The sequence below is a fragment of the Macaca mulatta genome, chromosome 7, assembly GCF_049350105.2.
Source record: "Macaca mulatta isolate MMU2019108-1 chromosome 7, T2T-MMU8v2.0, whole genome shotgun sequence".
Classification (NCBI taxonomy): Eukaryota; Metazoa; Chordata; class Mammalia; order Primates; family Cercopithecidae; genus Macaca; species Macaca mulatta.
The window spans coordinates 79281225-79306910 of NC_133412.1; the positions used below are offsets into that span (position 1 = coordinate 79281225).

Genomic DNA, 25686 nt, shown 5'->3' on the forward strand with positions numbered 1-25686 from the left:
TTTGCTCCACAAAAGATCCGGATTCCATGTCTTATTCTCCAACTGGCACACTTTTGCCTCGCCTCTCTTCTAGCCAGTAACATACTTCACCGTGTTAATTCCTACCCATGGGTCTGTGCCCATGCTGCTTCTTTGCCATCCTTCTGGTAAACTCCTATTCAGCCTCCAGAACCCTGATCAGGTGGCCCTGCTTTGAGAAGCCAACGGGGCACAGACTTCCTGTCCAGCCACACCTGTCAGAGTTCAGCATGGATTCTGAGGGTCAGGTCTGTCCCCCAGCTAGACTGTGAGACCCTGAGACCAGGAAGTGTGTACTACTCTGCCCAGGGTGGTGGTGAGCCTGGGAGATCTACCCTCCTGAAACCTTCCCGCACTGTCCAGGGAGAAGAAGGCTGGCTTGGCAGAGAGGAAGAAGGGAAGGGATGGGGAGGAGGAGATGGGCCCAAAGAAGCCCTCCCTCCCTTCTCCCAGTCCTGCTGGAGTGCCCAGAGCAGGACCACATGGAGGGCACAAAAGGGATGCCAGATTTCTCAAGGGCTGAGTTTCTGGAGTAGCTGATGGAGGGGGCTTGAAGCAAGACCCCAGCCCAGAGCTGAGCCCTGCTGGGTGCCCCAGGCTGAAGGCAAGCTCCAGCACCCAGGTTCTGCTTCCTCAGCCTGGGATGGTTTTCCTTGTAGTGTGGGTGGTACCCTTGGATGAAGGTAAGGGCTGGGGCAGAAGCAGATCTCTTAGGTCCTTTTCTCTCTCAAACTGGCCCCATTGGAGCACTCACACCCATTTTACAAAGGACATCAAGAATGTTTATTCCCGGAGGCTGCCACCTACACAACACAGAGAAGTCTAGGGGACCCAGGGAGCATAGGAGATGCTGGCTGATGTGCAGGCAGTGGGTAGAAGAGCCTCATAGGTGGTGACTGGCAGCTAAGTTGTCTCCTAGGAGTGCTCAGGTTCACCCCCAGGCTCTAGCCCCACTCTGAGCCTGTTTTTCTCCAGTGTGGCTAAGACCCCAGGCAGAGGCAGAACTTCTGCAGCCAGAACCTGGCTTGGATGCCCACTTTGTTTGTAGCTTCTCCTTCTCCATTCTCAGGCAGACCCCCTGGGATGAAGGGGAGGGAAGGGATGGAGGCACCTTGAGGCCAAGCCAGCAGGTGGGGGTGCTGCTTGCTCGCTCTTGTGTCCCTAGTTAGGTCAGCACCAGCTCCTCTGGAGCCCCGGGACAGTCTGTGGAGCCTGCAGGGAGACAGCCAAGAGCAGTGGGTCACTGCCCCGTCCTGCGGTAGCCTCTCAGGTACCATTTTCTTTTCTGGATGGGGTGCACATTAAAGGCAACTGGGCATAGCCTCACCTTTCTCTTTCCTGGCACCCTAACATCCTCTCTTGCCACATCACTCAGCCTCTTGCCCCAGACCCAGCTATTTCCAAGCTCTGGCCTCCAAGGAAGTTAAATAACAATAATAAGAACAGTAACAATGACCAGCAAGGACCTCAGTTTCTCCACTTGCTAGTTGCGTGATCTTGAAGAACCAGAACTTCTCTGAGCCTTAGTTTGCTCATCTATCAAAAAGAGGGCAGTAATTCTACCTGCCTTGTAGAGATCTTGGGAAGGTTAGATGTGAAAGCCATGAGCAAGGGCTTGGTGCATTCTGCAGAGGAGGAAAAGTGTTAGTTGATGGAAAAAAAGAGGGGAGGGTGGGTCTCGTCTGAGTTGAGCAATTGAATACAGCCAGACCTGTCAGCTACACTTTTACAGATGAGGAAATCAAGGCACAGTCTCTGGGATGAAGAGATTCTCAAAGTCACACAGCCAGCAGGCAAGTCACAAAGCCAAGTGTGCTCCCAGGTCTCCTTCCATGCCCTTGTGTCTTCACATGTTTCTGTGTCTGTCCTGGATGCACGTTGTCTGACTCTAAGAAGCTCTCCTGCCAACCCGTGTGCCCACTGCACCTCAGGCAGGAGGGGTGGAAGCCCTCATTTCTTGATGTTTGCTTTTTGCCTCTTTGCTGGTAGCATCTGATTCTGAGAGCTGGGCCCCCACTGGGAGAACCTCCCTGTCATCCCCACAGACCAAGCCAAGCCCATACTCACCTGCTCCTCACCTGCCCTGGGAGCCTAGGGTACCAAGGGTACCGAGGAAGCCATGGGTAGTGGGGACACCATGGGTACTGAGGGTACTGAGGGTCCTGAGGGCTTGAAGGTGGGGTCTTCAGGGATGTAGACAGTGCTGTTCCCTTCAGGCATCTGCAGAGAGAGGATGCAACTCCGAGGGCCCTGTCCCAGGCCTGGCAAGGGTGTCCCTGGTGACTAGAACCTCCTGGAGCTGCAAATGGTGTGTGGCGAGCGCCACCTTGTGATCGCCATGCGGATCACATGCCACGGAAAGCAGGGTGGTCCTTCAACACAGGTGTCCTGCCCCTACCCTATATTAGGCACTATCCTGGGTGCTGGGGCATGGCAAGGATAAGACAGGGTCCTTGCCCCATGAGAGTAATGGTGAGGCATTCCAGTGAAACGCCCAGTGACAGTAAGAGTTGTAAGTGCACACCAGAGGCTTATAACCCAGCCTGGGGGATGCTGAGAAGTTGTGCTGAACCCACTTTTAAAAGATGAGTAGGAGTAAGGGGCAGAGGCAGTAAAAGGCAGTATGGCAAGCTCTGTAAACTGCAGACAGGTCCGAAAGTGGTATGGGGAAGGTGCAGGGAATGCCAGAAGTGGGTAGAGAGGTAGAGTGCAGGCAGGGCAGGTCAGCCCTGCCCTTGTCTCATCCGTGGTCCTGGGGAACACTGGTCCAATCCCCATCCTTTGAGAAGCCACCTCACTCCCAAGGTAAACCACTCAGGGCCTCAGGGACTGCCTGATAGTGTTCCTTCCATTGGCATGGAATTTCATTATTCCCAACCAGGTACAGCCAGCCCTCCATACCCATGGGTTTTGTATCAGCAGGTTACACCTATCACAGGTTGAAAATATTCAGAAAGAGCAACAAGAAAAAATGACAATACAACAATAAAAAATAATACAAATAAAAAACAATACAGTATTTACATTGCGTTAGGTAGTATAAGTAATCTAGAGATTACTTAAAATATGTGGGAGGATACATGTAGGCTTATATGTAAATACTATGCAATTTTATATCAGGGACTTCAGCATCCCAGCAAGGGATCCTGCAACCAATTCCCTGAGGTTACTGGGGGATGTCTGTACTGCTCAAGGTATATAGAGCTGAGAGGTGTGAACTTGCAATAAATTACAAAGATCCAAACAGAACCAAGAGGGAACTTCTACATGGGGGAATTGATAACATTTCTGACTTATTTCATTAGCATAAAATCTGTGTGCTTTCTAATTGTGGTGTCTAAAATAGTTTAAGTTCTGACTTTATTAAATATAGAATAGAAATAATTATCCTGTGAGAAAAGAAAGTTTATTAGGAATGTAATAACACAGAACAATTCTTATGATAGAGCAGTAAGGAGAAAGAGACGGATACTAAATTGGGTGAATAATACAATCTCAACCATGTAAGAAAAATCTATGCAGAGAAAAAAAGATAGAAAGGAAATATATCAGAAAACGTTAATATTGCTTGACATAGGGTGATGGGATTTCTATGTTTCTCTATTTCCAGATTTTCTTTAATGAGCACCTAGTCATTTTTAATTAAAACATTTTTAAAGAGTTAATTTAAGAGACATTCGTTATATGCATGAAGTTATAGTAGATATTAGTTAAAATTACCCTTAAAACTTCTGGTATGGTTTTAAAAATACAGAGCTAAGTGAAAGGCATTATGGGTGGCCCCTTGTCCCAGGAGCCACAGACACAGGCCAGTCCTCACCCTGTCATGAGGGGACAGTGTAGGAAGCATGAGGGGAGTCCTGCCATCCTGCATCATCCAATGGCAGGTGGGTACCTCCAATCATGATTCATGGGGAGAGGTCTGCCTGAAGTCACAGAAAGCCCAGATTGTGGCATTTTAAGGAAACTGAGTTCTGTGACATTCCACCACTTTCATATCTAGAACAATGTTCCTCAAGCTGCTCAAAGTGGTGGGATGCTGCAAAACTCAGTTTCTTTCTTTCTTTCTTTCTTTTTTTTTTTTTTTTTTTTTGAGATGGAGTCTCGCTCTGTCATCTAGGCTGGAGGGCAGTGGTGCGATCTCAGCTCACTGCAACCTCTGCCCCCTGGGGTTCAAGTGATTCTCCTGCCTCAGCCTCCTGAGTAGCTGGGATTACAGGCAGGAGACACTGAGCCCAGATAATTTTTTGTATTTTTAGTACAGATAGGGTTTTGCCATGTTGGCCAGGCTGTTCTCGAACTCCTGACCTCAGGTGATCTGCTTGCCTTGGCCTCCCAAAGTGCTGGGATTATAGGCATGAGCCACTGCGCACAGTCCAGAACTCAGCTTTTGTATCGGAATCACCAGGGAGCTTGTCACTTGCAGAGTCCTGGTCCCTACTGAATCAGAACCTCTGGGGTGGTGCCTGGGAAGGTCTCCAGGTGGTTCTTATGGAGACTGAAGCTGAGCACTGCACTGTGATTCCTAACCCAGGCTGGGTGTTAGAATCCCCAAGAAAGCTTTAAAAAATTCTAACATCTAGACCCTACCCCAGAGCAGTTAAATCCAAGTCTCTGTGGGCTGGGGCCTGGGCTTCAGAATGCTGTCAAAGCTCCCTAGGTGATTCCAGTGTGCGTCTTAGCGCTGAAAACCACTGCTCAAATACAGTGGTGCTTAGACTTGTTTGTCATCAGAATCACCCGGGGGCTTGTTAAACCAGAGTGCTGGACCCACCCCCTTGTTTTGGAATCAAGATGTCTGAGGAACTTAAGACTTTGCATTTCTCTCTCTCTCTCTCTCTCTCTCTCTCTCTCTCAATCTTGCTCTATTGCCCAGGCTGGAGTGCAGTGGCACCATCAGGGCTCACTTTAGCCTCCACCTCCTGGGCTCAAGTGATCCTCCCGCCTCAGCCTCCAGAGTAGCTGGGACTACAGATGCATGCCACCACGTCTAAGTTTTCTATTATTTTTTATAGAGAAGGGGTCTCCCTATGTTGCCCAGGCTAGTCTCAAACCCCTAGGCTCAAGCTGTCCTCCTACTTCAGCCTTCCAGTGTAGGAATTACAGTTGTGAGCTACTGCACCCGTGAGAATTTGCACTTCTAACCAGTCTGCAGGTGATGCTGATGGTGCCGGGCACCATACCATGGGGACCACTGCTCTAGAATAAAGCTGACTGAGTCTTTAGGGACAAGAGTAAACTCCAGCTGCAGCCCTGACTGTAGGTTGCTTCTGTCACCCCCGCTAGGGTGTGCAGAAAGAGAGGTACACACCACCCACTCCGAGCCCTGGGGTCTAGAGGGAAGAGTCTTCAACCTCCATGAGATACAGCCTCCCCCGATGAAGAAGTAGGGTAATGCAGGCTCTGACCCCCACCCCCGGCATCTGGGTCTGCAGGCCCCAGCCCAGCTGATGCAGGTGGAGGCGGGGAGGGAACGCAGCTGCACTCCTTCGGAGGGACAAATCCCTCAGAACTCACCTCCCAGTAGACTGCATCCTCAAAGCAGTTCTCATCTGAAGGTTGTCCCCAGAATGGTAATCTCAAAATAAGCCCTACAGAAAGTTGGAGATTACAGGATGTCAGGAAATGCCTTCCCTCTGCTCACCCCAGCCATTTCCCTCAGCTGGGAAAATCCTCCTAGGGCCCTTGGGCTGAAGTCCAAATTGCCTTAGTCCTGTAGCTAGAAGTGCAGAGATCAGGGATTCCTGGAGGCTCCAGGCTGACCTGTGCTGCATGCCCTTTGGTTCCCCACCCAGGGAGCCCCACAGCAGTCCCCCCTTCTCTGGCTCAGCCATTTCTGCTCACCCACAATGATGCCACCCATCAGGGCCATGGCCAGGGTCACCAAGAGACCATAAATCTGGAACTTTCCCTGTGTTCTTGCAGTCCAGTCCCTCTTGAAATCTTGAAAGTCAAAGGAATGGACAAGCCTGGGGTGGAGACAGGGGGCAGGTCAGGGCCCCATGGAGAAGCCAAGTAACCGCTTGCTGCCACCCCAAAAATGTGAGCAGGTACCATGGGCCCCAGACTTCCCACCACAACATGGGGACACCAGACATACCAGTTGGCCTCTAATGGGAAGGGACAGAGTTTGGGGAGAGAGGCCCATGAAACAATTGGTCCAGAGTGGGGAAGGAAAGGGAGAAAGAGGCAGTTGGGTCCCAGAGGAATAGCAGGAAGAAGGGATGGGACAAGGAAGGGGGAAGCTCCGTCCCACTGAGCCTCCTCCACATTTACCCTTCTTTTCCATAGACTTCAAGGCTGGCAGAGGCCGCTGTCACAGCACCCACGATGCCGCCTATGATGCCAGGAATGCCATGCAGATTGTTAATGCCACATGTGTCCTGGATGTGCAGCCGGGACTCCAGGAATGGCTGGAAAGGGGAGGTGGGTGCTGCTCAGGCCAGGGGCTGCATCAAGGTTGTGGGGAGGTGGGGATTCCAGAGGCCCTCAAATACACAGAGACCCAGGATTCTCTAGCCCTCAGCCCCCTTCCTAGGAACCCTCAGCTCACTGTCAGGAACACAAAGACCTCAGCATTCTCCAGCCCCCAGCCCCTTGCCTGGGACACTTACGGTCAGGTATACAAAACCCAGGGTCGAGATGATGCCACAGATGAAGCCGATGATGAGGGCGCCGTAAGGCATGAGCATCATCTCAGCAGCGGTACCCACGGCCACCCCTCCTGCGAGCGTGGCATTCTGGATGTGCACCTGGGCAGGGCAGGCAGAGCAGGCAAGAACTCAGTCCTCTCCCTGGAGCACCAGGCCTGGAGGAGCTCACTCGCTGGCTGTGCGAGGGTGTATCCTGGGCCCTGGGAGCCAGGGATGGCTGGGAGTTCACCTCAGCAAGCCAGGAGTGTGCAGAGGACTTCAGCCCCCACCCAGGCTTGCTACAGCTGCTCCCTGAGTCTCTCTGCACACGCCACCCATCCCACCTAGCAGGTCTGGGCATTTTCCACGTGCTGGTGCACCTGCCAGTGAGCCCTGACAACAATCACACAGTTGTTTTATGTGTACCATGTATACCTGTGTGCCCAGACTAGCGTGTCTGAATGTTCTTGCCATGGATGCAAGTCCACGTCAAGTGCCTATGGGGTCTAGCCATACACACGTACTGGCTGCTGCTGTCTGAACGCTAATCTGCACCGGGTGCCGTGCTGCTGGCTGTGGAGGTCAGCTCTTTCCATCTCTACAAGTCTGCAAGGTGAGGACAGTTATCTTGCAACATTTGCAGATGAGGAAACTGAGGTGAGGGGGGTTAAATGACTTGTCCAAGACCACAGAGCTAGCAAGACGCAGAAAGGTGTCTTGATCCAGGCTGTATGGCCCCAGAGTCCCTGTCCTTGACCCTATTCCATGTCACTCCCTGCAAGTGGGTATGGATACACACAGGTGTGCCAATCTGTGTCTGATTCCCTTCCCCAGGTGCCTGAGTCCCCACCTCTCTGCCTGGTGACAGTGTCCCCAAATAATTGATACTCCTGACAATGTCTCAGCACACATATGCCCATGTCAAGACGCTTGTGTCAAATTATAAGACAGGTTGGGTGCAGTGGCTCACGCCTGTAATCACAGCACTTTGGGAGGCTGAGATGGGTGGATCATTTGAGGTCAGGAATTTGAGACCAGCCTGACCAGTATGGTGAAACCCCTCTCTACTAAAAATACAAAAATTAGCTAAATTATCTGGGCATGGTGGCCTGAGCCTGTAGTCTCAGCTAGCTGGGAAACTGAGACAGGAGAATTGCTTAAACCTGGGAGGCAGAGGTTGCTGTGAGCTTAGATAGCGCCACTGCACTCCAGCCTGGGTGACAGGGCAAGACTCCATCTCAAAAAAAAAAAAAAAAAATACGAGGTAAAGAATGTCCTTGCTCTGGGTGCTGCTGAAAACTGGCCATGTTCTCAAAACAAATCATTTCTCCCCCAGCCTCATCTGCAAGATGGGTGTGATGATCCCCTCAGAGCTGTTGGCAGGGCATGATGATCAGCGCCCTCCAGGCCCAGGCAGTCAGAGCCACACCCCCAATGCCCTCATGCTCACCATGTCCAGCTTGCCCTTCTTGTGCAGGGCACTGGATACTGCCACCGAGGTAAGCACACAGGCTGCCAAGGAGCAGTAGGTGTTGATGGCAGCTCGGTGCTGGCTGTCCCCATGGTAGGATATGGCTGAGTTGAAGCTGGGCCAGTACATCCAAAGGAAGAGTGTGCCTGGTCAGACCAGACAGGCCCGATGGGCCCGAGAGGAGAGGCATTAGATAGAGCCCCACAGCTCAGGCAGGCATCCTGTCCTTTAGCTCTAGAGGTGACCCCACACCCAGCTGTTTCCACCTCTGCAGCTTTAGTCATGCAGGGGCTTTTTCTGGAAGGCCCTCCCTGCCTTCCTCACCCCCCACTTAGCCTTCCACACCACTCCAGGAAGTCTATCCTGACCCCCATTTCTGGGCTAAATGCCCGCACCCTGTTCCCACAGCGCCAGGAGGGAGAATCTTTTCTCTACTGTAGGAAGATCCTCCAGGTGGCACTGCTGTCTATTCCACTACACTGTGAGGAGCTCCTGGAGGGCAGGGCTGGGTTTTGAGAGACCAGAATGGGTGTGGTCAGTGTCTTCTCTGGAATGAATGGACACAGAAGTGGAAATGCACATCTTGCCCTAGCCCAGGGGATGGAGTGAGCAGCTCCTGGTTACCACTGTGTCTGCCTTGGGGCATTCTAGGGGAAATACAGGATGAGTGACCAACTTCTTTCAGCTCCATGGGGAAGAGGGACAGACATATGGGATTCTAGAAGTATCTACAGGCAAACTCTGTCTGCCCTTCCCCCAAAGAGAACTGGCAGCCACCCACCATACCATGTGGGGATCAGGTCTGATCATGGTGGCCTTCACCCATCATGGCCGCCTTCACCCATCATGGCCGCCTTCACCCATCATGGTGGCCCTCGGTTATCATGGCAGTTCTCACCAATCATGGCAAAGAGGTCCGACTGGTACGCAGAACTCTGTCTCTCCTTGCTCTGCTCTAGGTTGCGTCGGTAGAGGATCCGGGTCACTGTGAGCCCAAAGTAGGCGCCAAATGTGTGGATGGTCATGGAGCCCCCTGCATCCTTCACCTGGGGTGCAAGGGACTTGTCAGACTCTGGCACCTTCTCTCCCTCCCTCCTCATAGCCGTCCCTATCCTGCCACACACACATGCCCAGAGCTCCAGCCTTCTCGGACTCTTCAGGGTGCAGGATGGAGCCTGGGGCCCTCACAGACCAATCGGCTGGTAATGGGGAGAAGGTAGGGATTCCCATCAGCAAAATGCCAGGGTGTCCTCACCCAGCAGATTTGGTTGTTCCCAGATAGGGAAACCCAGGCCTGGAGAGGGACTTGCTCATACCACTGGAGGAGGTAAGGCAGAGGCAGAACTGAGGGAAACGCCCTACCTGATTTGTCACCCACTGGTTTCCACCTCTGTGCCTCTCATTTGACAAGTTCTGCATTTACACCACCTGCTAGTGCCATAGCAGGGCTGCTATCAGGATTCATGCAGGCGACTTGCCCCTGGCGAGGGCCTGGTGCTTAACAGGTGCCCGATTAATGTTGGTCCCACTCACACTCACCTCCCCTTCTCTTTAACCTCCTCCTTCCTGCCCACTCAGAACTAATCTCAGATGAATAGAATCACAGACTCACTCCTTCACTTTTGATGGGGGAAACCCAGCCAGAGAGGTAAGTGTGTCATCCAAGGTCATAGAGCTGGTTGTTGACAGCGCTGGGATTCTCAACTCCCAGCCTAGCGGATGCCTCTACTAGCTGTGTGACCTTAGGTGAGCTCCTTAATCTCTCTGAGACTCAGCTTTCTCATCTATAAAATGGGGGTAAGCCAGGCACAGTGGTGGTTCATGCCTGTAATCCCAGCATTTTGGGAGGCCAAGGCGGGCGGATCACCTGAGGTCACGACTTCGAGACCAGCCCAGCCAACATGGCAAAACCCCGTCTCTACTAAAAATACAAAAATCAGCTGAGCATGGTGGTGCGCACCAGTAATCCCAGATACTCGGGAGGCCAAGGCATGAGAATCGCTTGGACCCGGGAGGCAGAGGTTGCAGTGAGCTGAGATCATGCCACTGCACTCCAGAGCGAGACTCTATCTCGGGAACAAAAAAAAAAAAAAAAAAAAGAGAGAGAGGGTATGCATACTGAGGTTCAGTAATGCAAAGGACTGAGAGATGACCCTTGGAGGCAAAGGGAACAGCAAGTGCAAAGGCCTTGAGGTGGGACCAAGCTTTGTGCCTGAAGAGCAGACAGCAAGCTATGACAAAGCACGGGAAGATGGGGAGAGAGTAGACAATAAGATGGGGAGAGAGTAGACAATATGTGGAGAGAAAAGTTGGTGCCAGAACAGGAAGGGCCTTATAGCAAGTTTGGATTTTCTCCTGAATGAAATGTTAAAACTACTGAGAGATTTTCATTGGGTGAATGGTCTTCTATGCATTATTCATTTATTTGTTTATTCATTTTTCTGAGACGGAGTTTTGCTCTTGTTGCCCAAGCTGGAGTGCAATGGCGTGATCTCGGCTCACCACAACCTCTGCCTCCTGGGTTCAAGTGATTCTCCTGCCTCAGCCTCCTGAGTAGCTGGGATTACAGGCAGGCGCCACCATACCCAGCTAATTTTTGTGTTTTAAGTAGAGACAGGGTTTCCCCATGTTGGCCAGGCTGGTCTTGAACTCCTGACCTCAGGCGATCTGCCCACCTTGGTCTCCCAAAGTGCTGGGATTACAGGCGTGAGCCACCGCGCTTGGCCTAATTTTGTATTTTTAGTAGAGACAGGGTTTCTCCATGTTGGTCAGGCTGGTCTCGAACTCTCGACTTTAGGTGATCCGCCTGCCTTGGCCTCCCAAAATGCTGGGATTACAGGCATGAGCCACAGTGCCTGGCCTCTTCTCTATGCATTATTTATAGGCCACTCTGGCTGCTGGAGATGATTTTCCTTAGGGGCAAGGAAGGCAAGAATGCAGCCAGGGAGATGAGTCAGGAGGAAAAGATACGGTAGCTTGGACTAATCTCGTAGCTGAAAAAAATTACAAAATGAATGACTGAATTTAGGGTGACCTAAATCACCCCCTGCCAAGGAGGGGGAGTTCCAGACAGAGTCCAAATATAGAAGAGGAGGGTGCTAAGAAAAGGGTGCAGTTTCTACGTGAGTTCCCCTACTGTCCAAAAGCACTAAAGAGGCTTCTGAGATAGAGTCAAAGGTCTAAGGTGCCTCTTATCTGAGCCACTGAATTGACCTCCCCCAGGGAGCAGCACTCCTGTCATGGCCCATGTGAATGGCAGCTCTGGTGCTGTGTCGTACACACCATGGCCACCTTGGCCATTCACCTGGGATCCTGCCCTACAGATTTGCCCCCTCAATACACTGGATGCCTTTTCTTGGCAGAGCAATCTGGAAATGTGGTATGTGTGCAAGAGTATATGCAGGGATATCCTATTCATTCCATCTGATGTTGAGAAAAAAAGGAGGGGGAAAAAAACAACATTCAAGGAAGCCCTGCTCTGCCCAGGTGCTGGATTGATCTGCTAGGAGGACGATGATATCTACCTGTCTGGTACCCACTTTAGAGATGAGAAAACTGAGTGACGTTCAGGAGGTTGAGTGACTCGCCAGGCTGGCATGTCTCCCCAGCTGTATATTTCTCCATACCCTGTCCCCTGAAAGCATCCCCACCCACCTCATCCCCATTCTGAGCCCTGCTCACCTTTAGCAGGTTAAGGAGAATGAACTCATTCACAGCAAAGAGGGTCACTTGGAAGAAAGTCATGATGAGCAGCTGAATGGGGCTGACTTTACCCAGAACTGCCCCAAAGGCCACGCAGACAGAGGCCACGCAGAAGTCAGCGTTGATGAGACTGTGGGGAGACAGGCCAGTGGAGAAGCTGGGGCAACAGCAAAAAGTGGCACTGGAAGCCCTGGACTTTGGTCATATGTTGATTTCGGCTTGTGGCTGAACCTTTCTGAGCCTCAGTTTCATCATCTACACCAATGGGCACCTAACATTTACAGCTACTCCAAGAATGAAAAGAAACCACACATGAGACAAGACCAGTACAGCAGCACACACTAGATGCCCCCTCCCATGCAGCCCTATCTCAGGCCCCCACTGCTTGCAGACAGCTTGGGCTCAGGGTGCCATGTGGTCTCGCTGCTATTGTTGAGCATGCCCCATATTTTGGGGTCCTGCCTTGCCCTGTAACTTCTACCTGCTTTTCCAGAACCTCCTCTTGCTGCCTCCTCTTTCAGGAAGCCTTCCTGTTTCCTCCAACCAGATGCAGTTTCTGCTTCCAGATCCTTATCTCTCACTCTGCACACACCTCTTCTGCTGGTGACCAGGGCCTTGCTTGAGTTTGAACTGTTGGGACCTTTCCTTTACCTTACCCATGAGAGAGGATCTGTGTCCAGGGAAGAAACAGAGGCTTTTCTGCAGGAAGGAGGGAGCTGGGGTGGTACTGGATGGAAGGAGGGAGCAGGAAGGCCAGCAGGGAGGATGGAGGCAAAGGGGCAGGTACATAGGTCCTGCTCAAGCATGGACCCTGAACACCCTGCCAGCCCAGCAGAGGGCTGATGAGGCAGACAGCTGAGTGGACATTGTGTAGACCCTGGTTCCATCCATGTGCCCACTTTGCCCAAGCCTGGCCTCCTTGTCCCCTGCCAGCAGCAAAGCTGTCCTCTGGATTCCAAGGCAAGACCCTCAGTGTGGCTGTTAGGCTGGGAGAGTTGCTGATGGGGTGGGTGTAGGGATAAAAGGGGCTACTTCCTCATGACTGTCACATCTAGAGGGGACTCCCTTCCCCTTCCATGCTCAGGGTTGTGTGTGTGAGAGAGAGAATGGGGTGAGGAGCGAGAATGAAACTAATTGTAGGGCCAGTTAGTGGAATGGGGGTGGGGTCCCTCCCAGTCCCTCCCAGTCCCTCCCAATACAGAGTGTTCACTGAACTGTCCACTCCACTATTGCCTCATTCACCACTGTGTCCCCAGGGCCTAGTAGGGCCTGGCTAAATGAGCGATGGCAGTTCCTAAGTGCTAGGCTCTAGGGTATCTACTAAGTACTATATATGCTCCCCTGTGCCATCCCTGAGCCATACAAGACAGGCACTGTCATTAACCACATCATTCAGATGGGACATGGAGAATTAGAGAGGCTGAGTTATTTGCCCAAGATCCCATAACTGCAGCTGGAAGATTCATCTTGATAGAAGTGACGGTTAGAAAGGAGAGAGAGAGGCCGGGCACCGGTGGCTCATGCCTGTAATCCCAACACTTTGGGAGGCCAAGGCGGGTGGATCACGAGGTCAGGAGTTCAAGGCCATCCTGGCCAACATGGTGAAACCCCATCTCTACTAAAAATACAAAAATTAGCCAGGCTTGGTGGCAGGCACCTGTAATCCTAGCTACTCAGGAGGCTGAGAATTGTTTGAACCCGGGAGGTGGAGGTCACAGCGAGCCAAGATCATGCCACTGCATTCCAGCCTGGGAGACAGAGTGAGATTCAATCTCAAAAACAAAAAACAAAACAAAACAAAGCAAAAAAACAAGGAGAGAGAGAACAGAAAGGCCCATCCCTTGGGCTATCAGCATCTGGGAGATGGAGATCCAGATGCCACATATCTCAGGAGGGCCAAGGAGGCTTGGGCAGGGCTGGCAGAGGGGCACTTTCTACAGTGACAGGTGGAACTTGGAAGACTCTTCAGCAGGGACAGGACAGAAGCCGGCGGGGGCGGGGGCTCCACATCTCTGGATCCACAAGGTCAGGTCTGGGGACTACATGCTCATCCCAGCCTTGGGCGCCAGAAATCAGCTCCAAGTCAGGTGCTGAAAAATCAGTCTCCTGAGAGCCAATTTGTCCAAACTCAGATTTTTCAAGTGACCAACTTGCTGAACAGCTGGTTCACCACAAACCTGTTAACTCACGGTTTGTAATAATTCCCTTTGAATTTTTTTTTTAGATTAAAAACATTCATTTAGCCATAGCTATTTTGCTGTGGTGGCCAATGATATATATTACAGGTGTTTTTATACTTCGGATCTATGGCTTTGGGAATGATAACTTCTTGTGCATTTTGAACTTCAGGGTGATATGATATGTGTGTCAAGGGTCTTATACACAAAAAGACTCATTTATTGGTTCCAACACTTATCCAGTCAACTACCTTTCCTGTTTCTCTTAATTCATGGGTTAATTAGTTGGCTTGGATGAGGTAATTTTTTGCAAATATTTGACACGTGTCCTAGATTTCAGACACCTGGCCTATCAGAACTGGTTGGTATCCTAAAAGCAACAGCAGGGATTTGCCCTTTAAAGATGGTTTATACCAGTTCGCCTCTACGCCCTTTCTGTGGACAGTTTATGAGTGAGCTAATGAATGTTCATTTTCAAACACCAATGATTACTTTTCTCAGATTAAATTTTTTTTTCTTGAAGGATGGAAGAATGGAGGAAAACAATTTTTTTTCTTTAGCCAACCTTGTCGTATATCTACAGAAATAAAAGTCTGCCTAAACTGGACTTAAAGAAGAACCTCCAATAAACTAAAACTTGGTTAAAGCGGGAAAAATCTCCCAAAGGCTCTTGATTAGGACCTGAGCAACAGAAATTGCTATAGGTTTCATAAGTTGCCATGGGATAGAGAGTTTGATAAAGGAGTCATTCAGTGAGCTGACCACTTTGTCCACTGATTTTTTGGCAAGTTGGCTTTGGGTGAATTTATTTTATAACCTGTTGGTGGTGTTGTGGGTTGGGGAGGTGTGTTGAGGCTTGGAGGAGGTCACTGCAGAACAGAGGGAGGGGCTGAGTAACCTGACAAGAAGGGGCTGGTGGTGCTCATCAGGCCAAGTCATCATAGAGAAGTCATGAGAAGGACGGAGCTGGGAAGTGACGGTAGGGTGCTCCACCCTTGGAGGCTGAGGCAGGGGGAGGGGGGCTTCAGCCCTAACACTCCACACCCACACCTGTCTCACAGCTGTTTCCAGCACCTGTTCCCTGGGATGGGTGGGGCGGTGAGGCAAGGCACGGAGAGAGGTACTTCCATTTGGCTGGAGTCCCCATTCGCTGTTCCCTTCACAAGGAGCCTCAGAGGCTGGCGCAGACATCCCGGCTCTCCCACCAGAGTCCCGTGAGCTGCGGTCTCTCAGGGCACAGGGCTGGGCGATTTTGATGTGCCGGGCCCGGCTGCACCCGGCCGGACCCTGCCCCCACAGGAAAGTCTAGCCTCAAGTCCCTGCAGCTTTTGTCGTAGGAGAAGGGAGACTCTCCTATGACACGTGGACGACTCCCACCCTGGAGAGTCGCTGATCAGGAAGCGAAGTAAGTGTGTGTGTGTGTCTCGCAAGCCCAGTGTGGCCCGAAGGAGGAGTTGCCCTCCAGCCCCAAGCCCCGGCACCGCCAATGGGCACGCCCTCCTCCCGCAGGCTCACCTGCCCAGCCCCACCCCTCCCAGTCTGCCCCGCCTCCGGGACCGACCCACGCTCACTTCTCCACTCCCACGACGATGTAGCGGCCTTCTAAGAAGTGGAACCAGCCCTGCATGAGCAGCGCCCATTGGATGCCGAAGGCCGCCAGCAGGAAGTTGAAGCCGACAGCGCTGAAGCCGTAGCGCTGCAGGAAGGTCATGAGGAAGCCGAAGCCCACGAAGACCATCACGTGCACGTCCTGGAAGCCTGCAGGGACAGTGCAGCCCGGGACTCGGTGGTCTAGCAAAGGATCATCCCAGCCCTGGGTTGTACTAGGAGGGCTGGGGCAGCGCCTCAGTCTTCCCCGCCACTGGCCCGTCTCCCTGCTCCACCATCCTAGCCCCGTTTCCCCATCCCTACATCTGAACCCTGGGGCTGGGCGCGGTAACGCTGCCAGCAGAGCCTCCAGTCCCTTCATAAAGGCCTCTCTAGAAAGGGAGGCGCTCGGGGGGACCCGAGGTGGGCCCCCACCTTAGCTTATTTAAACCACTGGGCTGTAGTGCCAAGAGATTCCCAAGCACCCTCCTTGAGAGATGGCAGTTCCTTGGTTCTACCCTCCTCCCTGGGTGGCTCTGCTGGCCCAGGCTGGAGGTGGCAGCTGGGCATCGGAATTTGAGGCCAGGTGTGGGTTACACGCAGGGTCTAAGGTTTATAGCCCAGACCATCTGAGGCTATGATGCCCTGCCCTCTCCACCACAATCCTGTTCCTTTGCTATGGAGAATCAATGCTCATCTGGCCAAGGAGTAGCCTGGACAGGCCAAGCACATCAGTTACGCTGATCACATCCCCACATCCCACCACCGACTCCAGCAGATACATATCCCTGCATCACTGAGACTTGAATTTGGACCCCAGTTACTCCATCTCCTGGGTGGATGACTCTGGGAAAGTTAAGTGTTTTAACTTAGGGCTCGGCACCTGCTTCTGTAACGCTTACATCACAGATGTTGCAGGGATTAAACGCAGATGTGTATGTTAAGAAGCATCTAGCACAGTGTCTACCCCATACTAGGTGATCCAAATGGGCAGATGTCATTGTTTATTTTCACTCAGGCATGGCCTAATTCTGAGTTCTGACCCAAATCTTCTCCACCTCACAATGTGGCCTTGGCAAGCCACTTCCCTTCTCAGAGCCTCGGTTTTCTCAACGACCAAACTAAAGGGATGTATTAGGATGATCTTAACTGCCCTCTTGGCACTTATGTTGTATGGTTCTAAACTCCAAGAAAATAAGAGAAGACAAAGAGCTTTGAGAAGCAAAGAGAATTGCAGAAGCATAACACACTAATAGGAACTGCAGATGTCACAGGACACAGGGGCCAGATGGAAGGGCTCCCACTGGCCAAATCTGGGACAGTTTGAGCACCAAAGTAATTACGTGTTATAATGAATTAAAACCATTAAAAAAGGAACTCATGAGATCATACTGATAATAAGTTGGTAAACACATAAATGAGGTAGCAGATAGGGCTCTTGCCTACAGTAGAACGCTGAGGCTACGCTGGTAAATGTGGAAAAAGTGCTAGAGTTGGAAAATCATCATTTTCATGGTAAAGATTCAATCAGTGGATGGTAAATGCAGGCGGGAATTTTGATTATGCACAGGACATTTGCATTGTCTTAAAGGGTTTCCTTATAGACTGCTTATTAGTTGCAGAGGAAGAAAACAGTAATTATACTGGGCAACATATTGACTGGGTGATCAAAATTAATATCACCCATGCCTCCACATGTGATACCCTGAAAAGGACCTATCCCCTATGTGGGATTCTAGCTGAGACTGCAGAACCCAATCTCATCATGAGAAAACATCAAACACAAAATGAGGAACATGCTATTAAAAAGGGGTAAGGCTGTATTCTTGAAAAGTATCAGTCATAAAAGACCTTCAAAATGTTCCAGATTAAAAGACATGACAAAAGTTATTAAAGTCAATACCTTACTCTAGACTGGATTCTGTATTTGGTGGGGCTGGGAGGGTTGGGGGAGTGCTATAAAGGTCATTATTGGGTCCATTGAGAAAATCAGGTATAAACAGATGAAGATATTGTATTAATCAGATATAAAAAGATGAAGATATTGCATTAATGGAAATTTATGAAGTTTATTACTATGGTTATGGAAGAGAATATCCCTATTCTTAGGAAATATACTGGAGTAGTTTAGGGTAGAGGGCCATGATGTATGTGATTGACCCTCAAATGGTTCAGAAAAACAAAGCACACATGTGTATGTGTGAGTATGTGTATGTGTGTGTGCATATGTGTAGAGAAAGAGTGAGCAAATAGCTGAGTCTGAGTATATAGTATTCTCTTAAATGTTGAGACATAGTCTCATTTTGTTGCCCTGGCTGGAGTGCAGTGGCGCAATCTCAGCTCACCAAAACCTCTGCCTCCTGGGGTTCAAGCGATCCTCCCACTTCAGCCTCTGCAGCAGCTGGGATTACAGGCATGTGCCACCACGCCCAGCTAATTTTTTTTTTTTTTGAATTTTTAGTAGAGACAGGGTTTTGCTATGTGGGCCAGGCTGGTCTCAAACTCTAGGTCTCAAGTGATCTGCCCATCTTGGGCTCCCAGAGTGCTGGGATTACAGACGTGAACCACTGCACCCGGCCAGAGTGTAGCCTTCTTTGTGCTATTTCTGTTTGAGCAACTTTTTGTAAATTTGGAATTATTTCCAAATAAAAAGTCAAAAGGAAAAGAGACTTCAGGGCCCTGACTGGCCTGTCCAGCCCCATCCACTTGTCTCCCCAGGGATTCCTACTCCCTCACCTACCTGCCTCCCAGGGGATCTCTACCTCCCCACATCTTCACCTCCCCTTGGTGCTCCAGCTGCTCTGGCCTTCCTTCTGCTTCTCAGTCCCACACTCTAGGGTCTTTGCCTATGCTGTTCCCACCACCTGGGATGCTGTTCCTGCAGAATGGCCAGATCTCAGCAAATTGTCGCCTCATTAGAGAGGCCTCCCTGACCACCCATTTAAGATAGGTTCTCTCCCTATGGCACCCTGTTTTCTTTCCTAGGTTCTCTCTCTTATGGCATCCTTTTTTCTTTCACGGTTCTTGTTATAATTTGAAGTTATGCATTTGTTTGTCTATCCAACTCCACTATAAAACTCCAAGAAGGCAAAGTCATGCCTGTGCCAAGGTCGACTCTCAGTTAATAGCTATGGATGAATGAATGATTGTTATTGTCTCAGAAGCACCCAGGTGTGCCAGCTGAGCAGTGGTCCAGGAGCTCAGGTGGGATTTCACAGGAGGGGCTGCAGCCCCCCTCCAGTCCAATGCCTCCCACCAGGAGGGCTGATAGGTTCTGGTGCCCACTGTAGCCTGGCCAAGGTTGCAGGAGCATTGCTTACGGCACAGCTGCCTGGACCTTGCCTGCCCTCATCTGTTTCCCCTCCAGGCTTCCCTGAGGCTCAGGCCAAGGCCACAGACCCCTCAGCTATCACCTACCTGGAGGAGGCTTAGGGGGCTTGGCACACTGAAGGGCAGGGGTACAAGCCAGTGTGGGAGAGCTGTGGGTCCTGCTCCAGGGTGGTGCTCTGAGCTTCCCTCTGAGTTTAGCATCGGTGCTGAGTTTACATGAACAAACACACCTCAGCTTAGGTTTCTCAATGTGTGCAGCTGATTTCATGTATGATCGTGTTGCAGGGTTTATCACATTTCTAACTGTTGTGGAAGAAATTGAGCTGATGTATGTGAAACACCATAAATGGTATTATGGTTATTCTGGGAAGAACTGATGGGTGACAGACTGGAAGAGAGGTGTAAAACAGAGGGAGGTGACAAATTCAGATGACAATTCCAGAAGCAGGGAGGGGAGTTGGCAGGATGACAGGATGGCAGTGCTGTTGACAAACACAAGGCAATGGCAAGAGGTTGCTGTGTGGGAGGGAGGTGCTGGGTCTGGCCTGGCCGTGGTGAATTTCAGATGACCACGGGGGTGAGGGCTGGGCAGTGGGTGCGGGGTGAGGGGAGAAATGGAGCCTGGCCGTGGGGGCTTGGAGCTGGGGTCTGAGATTTGGCAGGCCTTCAAATAGAGCTGTGAGTTGCAATGTGGGAATGAAGGGAGAGAAAGACACAAGCTGAGAACTGGCTGTGCCTTGAAGCTAGCAGAGAAGACAAGGAAGGCGCTGGCAGGGAGGTGGGAGGAGCCCCTGGGGAAAGACAGCATCACCGCAAGTGAGGTCCTTTCGAGGAGAGGAGTATCAGTTGCCTGGTGGTATAGAGGGGCCATGCTGGCAGGGGCGAAGCTGAAGAGGACCAAGGGAGCCACTGCTGCAGGGGAAGGTGTGTGTGGTTTCAGGGCTGCCTTGGCCTCTGTGTGGCCTGAGAGCAGGAGCAGAGAGCCCTTGTTTTCCTGGTCCATCCTCCCTGCCTGTCCCCTCTCACCCTGCTCTTCTCCCTGCTCTGGTGGGTGCCCTGTCTCTCCTTTTCACCCTGTCTTGGGGTGTCTCTTTTTTTCTCTTCCCTCCATCAGGAACACAGACACCCACTTCCTTCTCCCTGGGCACCTCCCCGATTTGTCCTCTTGCTTCCCATCTCTTTATCTGCCCAACTGGTCTTAATTCAGCATCGAAATGTATCCATTTATTAATTTCTGTTTCATGAAGTTTGGTGCTACCTAAAATGATTTTTAGGCTGGGCGTGGTGGCTCATGACTGTAATCCCAGCACTTTGGGAGGCCGAGGTGGGTGGATCACTTGAGGTCAGGAGTTCGAGACCAGCCTGGCCAACATGGGGAAACCCCATCTCTGCTAAAAATACAAAAATTAGCCGGGCATGGTGGTGCACGCCTGTAATCCCAGCTACTCGAGAGGCAGAGGATGGAGAATCACTTGAACCAGGGAGGCGGAGGTTGCAGTGAGTTGAGATTGTGCCATTGCACTCCAGCCCGGGCAACAGCGTGAGACTTCGTCTCAAAAAAATAAAAATAATTAAAAAAAAGATTTTTAGTAGTGATGATTTGAGGGTCCAAACTATATGGACCTTCAGCACAACAGGACAGAACCTCTCAGATCTACAGGTTCTTTGTCAGTCAAATGGGAGACAGTAACAGCCCCTGGACAGTGCTCACTGCAGAGCTTTGTAGCACACACGTAATGGGATAACCCAATCAAAGCCCTGTGCAAAGGCAGCTGGCTCTTTAGCAATTGCCCCATAATATTAGTTATTATTTCTCTTTTTCTCTTTCAAGACTGACAAGGTTGCATTGGTTGGCAACTTGCTGAGGGTCAACCAAGGTTGACCCTCAGTCTCCCTCCCCAGCTTTGGTGACTCCAGCTGTCCTGCCCAGAACTGTCTTCCTCAACCTGGAGGTCCCTGATGGGGCGGGGCTGGCACTCTGGCCTCCAGGGGGCACTAGTACCCAGCTGTTCTCCCTCTTCCCTTACTCCCAGCCCCCAGCCCCATTCTAGCTCCTGTTGCTTCCCTCTGTAGATGAGTCCCCCACCAAGATGGCTGAGTCTAGGGGATCATTAGGGTCCCACACTAATGGGCCTCTGCAGCCCTCTCCTCTGCTGCATCAGCACAGGAAGGACGGTGCCCTCCAGGGGCTGGGTGCCGTCCCCCTCCCCCTCCCATTCACAGCCCAGCCTAACTGTTTGGTTTGAGACCTACTGGCCAGTTCCCTAATTTCCCCAAGACTCCGTGCCCACCTCTTCCACATCAACACTGCAAAATCTCCTGGGGAGATGGTCGGGGCAGCAATGCCACAGAAGACCCTGGAAAGCAGGTAAGCCCTGGGGCAGGGGGGCTTGGCTCTGACCCTGCCTGTGCCACTGGCTGGCTGAGAGTGTCCAGCACCTCTTGAAACTTCATTACTTCCATCATAAAATGGAAATTATAAATGCCCCACCTGACAGGGCAGGCAAAAAGCATTTTGTGATTGGGAAGTGCACAAAATAATTTAAATCCTATAATAGTTCCAACTAATATTCAGGGAGACGTGTCTCCACCATGTTTCTAACAAGGTGCTGATACTTAATCACCTTAATGGAAGGAGCACTTACTCCCTTCTGGGAAACTCAGTGGCAGCATTTACTGTCTTCTCTCTTTATGCCAGGAGATGAGTGCCCTAACAGTCACCTGTCATCTTGACTCTTCTTAGACATCCTATACTTTAAATAATATTTCCACCTTAACATGGGCACTCTGAGGCTCGCTGTGGTGAGGTGGTTGGCTCCTCCATGCAGTGATGCACCCGAATAGGATCTGTTTAATTCTAAAGTTCCACTGCCTCCTGCCTGTGGGTAAGCTTGTCCTTTATCAAATGGAGCCTGCTTTGGCCTCATGACACAGTCCTTCCAGTGTTTGAAACCAGAGCTTCCTCCACCCTGGGTCATCTCCCAAAATGTGTCCCACTCCCTCCTTGGTCTTCCAGGGAGCTTCTGGAGTCCAGGGCCTGGTGGCTCCTCCTTGGGCCAGCCTCCCTGAAGCCACTGCCTTCAGCGACTCACCCAGACCCTGGATCACCAGCCCATAGGGAAGCTGCATGTTCAGCAACCACAGCCACTGCCCCCATCACGGGCCTCCAAGGGCACTGCCAGGGTGAGTCCCCAACTGGCTCCATGCCTGCTGCCTGCTGTGGGGCCCATGCCTAGGGAGCTATCCTCAGGCCAAGCCAACTGGAGCTGGACTCCTCTGGACACTGGAGATGGCCAGCAGGCTTCACTAGCCCCCTGAGTAGAAACGAGGCTCACACAGTTGCTGATGGCCTGGATCCAGGAACAGGGAGGGCACCTTGAGGCCTGCCATCACCCCAATCCCCTAGGAATCACCTCGCTGCCCAGGAACCCAGGCTTGGGGACTCACATGGGCCAGGAAGCCTTGTGCCCTCTAACTCCTAACCACAGCCACCGTGAGTGGAGGAGGGGAAAGGAGGAAGGTTGAGAATAGGGAGGAGAGTGGGTCAGGAGTATGGGCTCAGACCCCAGGGCTGCTCCTCTTACTCCCTGGTTTCCCAGATGAGTGACCTTTGCAAGACACTTCTCCTCTCTGGCCTTAGTTTTCTCATCTGCAGAATGGGGGTCGTCACAGTGCCTCCCTCACAGGTTGTGGTGATGATTAAAGGAGAGAAGACGTGCAGTTGGAGGGGTGGCCACCACTTCTTGCCAACATTCTTTCCCTATACCCCTCTCCTCTGCTGCTTCCTGCTCCAGTGGCCAAGAGCTCCCCAAGAGAACTAGCAGGGGAAACTCAAGGCCCTCCTTGATGCTGGGGCTCTCCCCCTCTTAGCATCCTTACCCCATCCCTTTCACAAACCCTACTGTTGGGCCACACAGAACCACTCCCCCTCCTCACAACACCACCCCCTTTTAGTGGCCCCCTTGGTTGCTCAGCTTCTCCCCTCCTCGCCATCCACCACTTCCCAGGAAGCCATCACAGATCCCTTCTGCTCAGAGCACTTGGTTCCACTGAGCCCTGGGCACCACGGTGCCCCTCTCTGCTTCCAAAAGTCTGGGAACAGAGACCCAGGATATTCAACTTATTTATCCAGAGTGACCACAGCCCTGGTTTGCCGGGACAGTCATAGCTTATCCCTGGGTCCCAGCAAATTACTACCAGCACCACCTTCACTCTCAAAGGTGTCCTCTGAGGATGATAAATTATATGATCACACTACAGATAAGCGCTTGTTGCATGAATACGTGAAGGTGGGGTGTGAAAGGTGGGTGGGTGAGAGTGGTGGGAGGATAAGAGCTGGGGAGATATTGGCCGGGTGCGGTGGCTCAAGCCTGTAATCCCAGCACTTTGGGAGGCCGAGACGGGCGGATCATGAGGTCAAGAGATCGAGACCATCCTGGCTAACACGGTGAAACCCCGTCTCTACTAAAAATACAAGAAAATTAGCCGGGCGAGGTGGCGGGCGCCTGTAGTCCCAGCTACTCGGGAGGCTGAGGCAGGAGAATGGCGTGAACCCGGGGGAGCGGAGCTTGCAGTGAGCCGAGATGGCGCCACTGCACTCCAGCCTGGGGCACAGAGCAAGACTCTGCGTCAAAAAAAAAAAAAAAAAAAAAGAGCTGGGGAGATATAAGGACTGTACCTCCCCACTGGTGAGGTTCTGCAGCTCCTATTACAGAGTTTCTCTCTCTCTCTCTTTTTTTTTTTTTTGAAAGGGAGAGAGATAGAGATTCATTCTGCCACCTAGGCTGGAGTGCAGTGGTGCTGTCATAACTCACTGTAGCCTCAAACTCCCGAGCTCAAGCGATCCTCCCACCTCGGCCTCCCAGAGTGTGCTGGGAATACAGGTGTGAGCCACCGCACCCAGCCTATTTAAGATCTTGAGGTCCTCCACTCCCCAGACACATTGAGCACCTGTGAACGCCTATGGGAGGCCTTGCCCCTTGTGCTCTGGGGTCAAGTGGGAAGCAAGAGCAGGAGGGAGGGACAAGAACAGGCAAAGGAGGGTCTCAAGCTTGCCTGCCTCACTTGTTTGCTGGAAAGCCCCCGCTGAGGAGAGGAAAGGTGGACAATGTGAATAGTGGATTTGGAGCCTGAATCCCAAGGCTGCAGCTGTCAAGATGCCTTTTTAAAAACATCCCTAAATGGAGCCCAGGAGAAACTGTGGTCTCCCCAGCAGGGGGCGCACCCCTTGTCTGTTACTTCCCTTCTAGGCATCATGTAACTATTAATGCAGCCCATGATAGCCCTAACTTTTTGGCAGCCACTTAATATGGCTGGCTTCCACCAAGCCTGCAGCCCCCCAAACTCAGTCTTTTTATCATGCAGGCTGCCATTCTGAAAGTGTGCAGTTGTTTTCTTGGAGATAGAGAATCCCCTGTTGCCGAGAATGTCTAAAGTGCGGAGGGAACACCAGTTGATATAGGCGGATGCTGGAGAGGGGCTTTAGGGTCCCTTCCGAAGCTAACAGTCAATGACTACATGAACACCACCAGCTAGAATAATTGTCATTGACTGATGGCGGATGGAGTGGAAAATTAGAAAGTACAAGGACATTCTGATTTTGGGAAGAGCCCCGGGCTGGGAGTCCAGAGGTCGGGCAGCTCAGAGTGACCTTGGGCTAGCTCTCCCTGCTCCTGAGTCCTAGGACACCTGTGTTTGGTGCTCTTGTAGCAATTGCTCCATTATGAAGAGAGGATCCCACCCCAACTCTGTGCCAGAGCTTTACCTACACTGCCTCGCCACAGCCTCACCCCAACCCTTGTGAGGGAGGCCCTACCATTATTTTCATTCTGTAGATAAGGAAATTGAGGTTTAGGAAGGTTGGCATTTGCCTGAGGCCACCCACCTGGTTTATGGTAAGAGCCACAAGAGCACGAGACAAAGAGAGGTATGTGATTGCAGGGTAGTGCTCTTAACCGCAGCACCGCTGACACCAGAAAATTCAGGAGTGCTTGTTTTCCCTCTCCAGACTAAAAGGGGGTGGGTGTCCTGGCCTTCTGGACCACCAGTGGTCCCACAACACCTCTGCCCACAGCAGGGCTGGCCGGCCATTGAACCATCCCTGTGGCCCTCGACATGGAACCTACCCGCTTATTTGGAGTAAGCGCTCCTCTGGACAAGGGAGCCAGGTCACCCACTGGTTGGTAATGGAGCGAGAGGACTCAGGTCTTTTTAGGATACCAAGCAGGGCTCTCTGACAGGGATGTTGGGGGCCTATGACGGCTGGGAGCGCGGTCAAATAAAAACCTTATCCCGGTGTTTTCCCTACTAGTTTTTCACGGGGAAAAGGAGTTTGTGCACGTCTGACAATTTCCCACGCATGCCCTGCAGAAGCTGGCGAGATGGGGAGTCCGCGGCTGCAGGGCAGATCCCCTCCTCTGCCCTGCGCTGGGCCGAGCCCTTGGCCAGGTGGGGACCGGCGCGGATATGCCTCCACTGGGCCTGCAGGCGGCGGGACTTACTCGGGTAGCGATAGTAGAATTCGTTCTCCACCTCGCTCAAGTTCTTGTGCTTCCTCTCTGTCCACCAGTGGGCGTCGGCATCGAAGTCGTAGCGCACGAACACCCCGAAGAGAATCACCATAGCTACCTGCAGGAGTAGGCAGGTGAGCGGCAGCCGCCAGCGGAGGTTGGTGTTCCAGGCCATGTTGCAGGGGTGCCTGGCCGGGCGGGCAGAGGGCAGTTCGGACGCTCGGAGGCCGGCGGGGCTTTTGAGACCCGGGCAAGGGGGC

The 25686-nt window shown here is 51.8% G+C and overlaps 1 protein-coding gene across 3 annotated transcripts; it reads right to left on the bottom strand.

Moving 5' to 3' along the window:
* Positions 1-777: 777 nt before the first annotated feature.
* RHCG (Rh family C glycoprotein) lies at positions 778-25686 on the bottom strand. Of its 3 annotated transcripts, none has more exons than XM_077937660.1 (11): positions 25393-25686; positions 15572-15791; positions 11803-11953; positions 9020-9167; positions 8101-8267; positions 6633-6770; positions 6295-6431; positions 5863-5987; positions 5536-5609; positions 2086-2238; positions 778-1230 (listed from the first exon to the last, which is right to left on the bottom strand). In XM_077937660.1, the coding sequence occupies exons 2-10, from the start codon at positions 15736-15738 to the stop codon at positions 2110-2112; spliced, it is 1236 nt and encodes a 411-aa protein (XP_077793786.1). In that variant the 5' UTR covers positions 15739-15791; positions 25393-25686; the 3' UTR covers positions 778-1230; positions 2086-2109.